General features: G+C 31.5%; 1 protein-coding gene across 1 annotated transcript; it reads left to right on the top strand.

Annotated features, from left to right (window-relative positions):
- The first annotated feature begins 162 nt into the window (after positions 1-162).
- On the top strand, positions 163-1,014 carry LOC116350178 (small conductance calcium-activated potassium channel protein-like). The gene is made up of 5 exons (XM_031781909.1): positions 163-190; positions 409-428; positions 493-620; positions 689-758; positions 851-1,014. The coding sequence occupies exons 1-5, from the start codon at positions 163-165 to the stop codon at positions 989-991; spliced, it is 387 nt and encodes a 128-aa protein (XP_031637769.1). The 3' UTR covers positions 992-1,014.
- The last annotated feature ends 1,606 nt before the right edge of the window (positions 1,015-2,620 follow it).

The raw sequence follows: 2,620 nt of genomic DNA, 5'->3' as shown, positions 1-2,620 counted from the left end.
TCATATTCACGGTAAAAGATATGTAATAAATGCATGTTGTGGACCACAGTGCGGAAAAGTTCATCTAACGGATGTAAGACATTTTATTCTCGATATTTTTGAAAAAGTTGTCTTCACTCTTGTAGAAGTCGCCACCCTATATGACATATAATTCCATAAAAAATGGCTGTTTTGGAATCAGTTCATCCTTGTATAAGGATGTACATCTATTCTGGGCTGTAGTCTTTAATACTTAATTTTTTTCAAAAAAGTCATCCAATGTGCAGTCATTATTATAAAATTTGAATTTAATTGGGAAAGTAGTAATTCGCGAAACCCACGTGCCAATTCTTTTAGAATTTTTTAACTTCGTAAATTACGGTATTAATGACACGTATTTTATGTCGCTTATATTACGTGTTAATACAGGGGCCCTAGACAATAATAGCGTAATAATAATGTTTTTATAATAAATAATACATTAAATTTGTATTTAATATAAATATTTAACAGCTCAAAAATGCAGCAGCGAATGTGTTGAGAGAAACTTGGCTCATCTACAAGCATACGAGACTGGCGAAACGAGTAAACCCTGGTCGAGTTCGAACGCATCAGAGGAAATTCCTATTGGCAATCTATGCGTAAGTTCAAAGTAATTTCAAATGTTGAATTTAAAATAAGCTAAATGAATTAAATTATCCAAATTAAGATTAAGAAAAGTAAAAATGGATCAAAGAAAACTTATGGACAATGCAAATACTATAACAGATATGGCAAAGGTATAAAAAGAAATTTTTTGTTTAACAAGCAGATAAAGAAATTGTTTTGTTTCTCAAATAAATTTTAATTTCTTTTCAATGAATTTTAATAGACACAACATAACGTTTATGAAATCGTATCTGAAATGTCAAGCAGACAAAAAGCTGTGGAAGAGCGGTTAACGAACCTCGAAGATAAGATCCAAACACTTCAGGTAAAAAGTGTTGTGAAATTCGTTGAGTTTCGAAAGTAAAATTATTCATTAAAGACAGCTGTCACTGGCACATTTTTTTGTTTTCATCGCTCTTGGTTTATTTACATTATTTTCGATTTTTTAAAATTAATTTGAACAAGTTAAAATTTAAATATTGTATTCGTGCAATAGCTATATTTAATTATTGGCAAGCAGGGAAAATTGAGGTTTTACCGAAATAAACTAATTTAAATAAAGTAAAATAGTTCAAACAAAACATAACCAAAGTGAACATAAACAATGGAACAACAACAAAACATGCATTGCTGTGAGATGGAAAAATGTATCGGCCAAAAATAAAAAGACTACACTTCACATACATTTTCTGTAAAAACAAAATTTATGTTGAATGCACAATAAAATCAAAAAAAAAACATGGAAAAAATGCTCGTCAGAATGGGACTTATGAAGCGCGAAATGGTTAAGCGTCGATAGCAGAAAACTTGAATATTCAAATGACGTTTACAAAGAAGAAGAATTTATTGCTATAACATATATCCATAAAGTCTTGACAGTAAATTCAGATGTTCGCCATTTGAACAACAAACATACAATATTAAATCCTTTTTTATTGGTATGAACCTATATTCATAGGCTATCGAATATCACATTCACTTTACACTTAACGGGCCATTGTCTCAGTATTCTTTGAACCTTCAAAATCATGCTCTGGACAACTGATTTGTCGATTTATTTCAACTTTCTCTCAAACCTTCCAACCAATTGTTGCACGTTTCAAGTATTTTGGACCTATAACATACATCCAAAAACAGACGAGAAATAATTAATTTTGTGTCTTTTTGTGAGGTTAAAAAGATGGTCCTTTTTTCATGAAAATTCTATTTTTTAAGAAGTGAGCCATTAATGTGGTTTTTTCTTCTTGCAAAGCACAATTTTGTCTTTAATCAGATAGTTCTCAACAAATTCTATCGACTTCAACAATATTTGGTTGATAATGGAGCATCTAATGGAGGTTTTACCTTACGTTTCAGCATCAAATGTTCGAATAATGGCTCTAAGGCACCTTTCAAAGAAGAGCCTACCATACAAACACCCCTTTATCAAAATTCAGTTTGTCGACGTCTCTAGCCTTATGTAGTAGTGCCCGAACATAATCAATGCAAAAGAAACCAGTTGCACTTGATTCGTGGTTCGATTTGGAGATGAATGTTTCATTATCCAAAATGTTGAATTTTTCAGTGCAACATGCTATGAGATGAAGTGAACATCCAATTTTTGACACCCTATGCAATTTTTTCGTAACTTATTTTGCTGATTACTAATGATCGTGTCTAAATCCATTGTTTTGGTTCACCTTGGGATGTGCAGTAACCATAAGAATCGCCAGAAATGAATTTTTGCTTGACCAACCCAGTTTTCGGTACTTTATGACAATTTTGAAGGGTTTCAGTATTTAAATTGGGAATACGACCGTACTTTTTGCATTATCAACCAATTATTGGTGAAATCGATTGAATTTGTTGGAAACTATCAGATTAAAGGCAAAAATGTGCTTTGCAAGCAGGAAAAACCACAATAATGGCTCAGTTCTTAAAATATATGCTATATGGAAATGCTTTCTATGAAAAAAGGACCATCCTTTTTAACTTCACAAAAAGACACCAAATT

This window comes from Contarinia nasturtii, unplaced genomic scaffold (genome assembly GCF_009176525.2).
Source record: "Contarinia nasturtii isolate CC-2019 unplaced genomic scaffold, AAFC_CNas_1.1 Cnas_scaffold_3805, whole genome shotgun sequence".
In the NCBI taxonomy this organism is placed as follows: Eukaryota; Metazoa; Arthropoda; class Insecta; order Diptera; family Cecidomyiidae; genus Contarinia; species Contarinia nasturtii.
The sequence above is the reverse complement of the archived record's forward strand: the minus strand, read 5'-3'. Positions and strand labels throughout refer to the sequence as shown.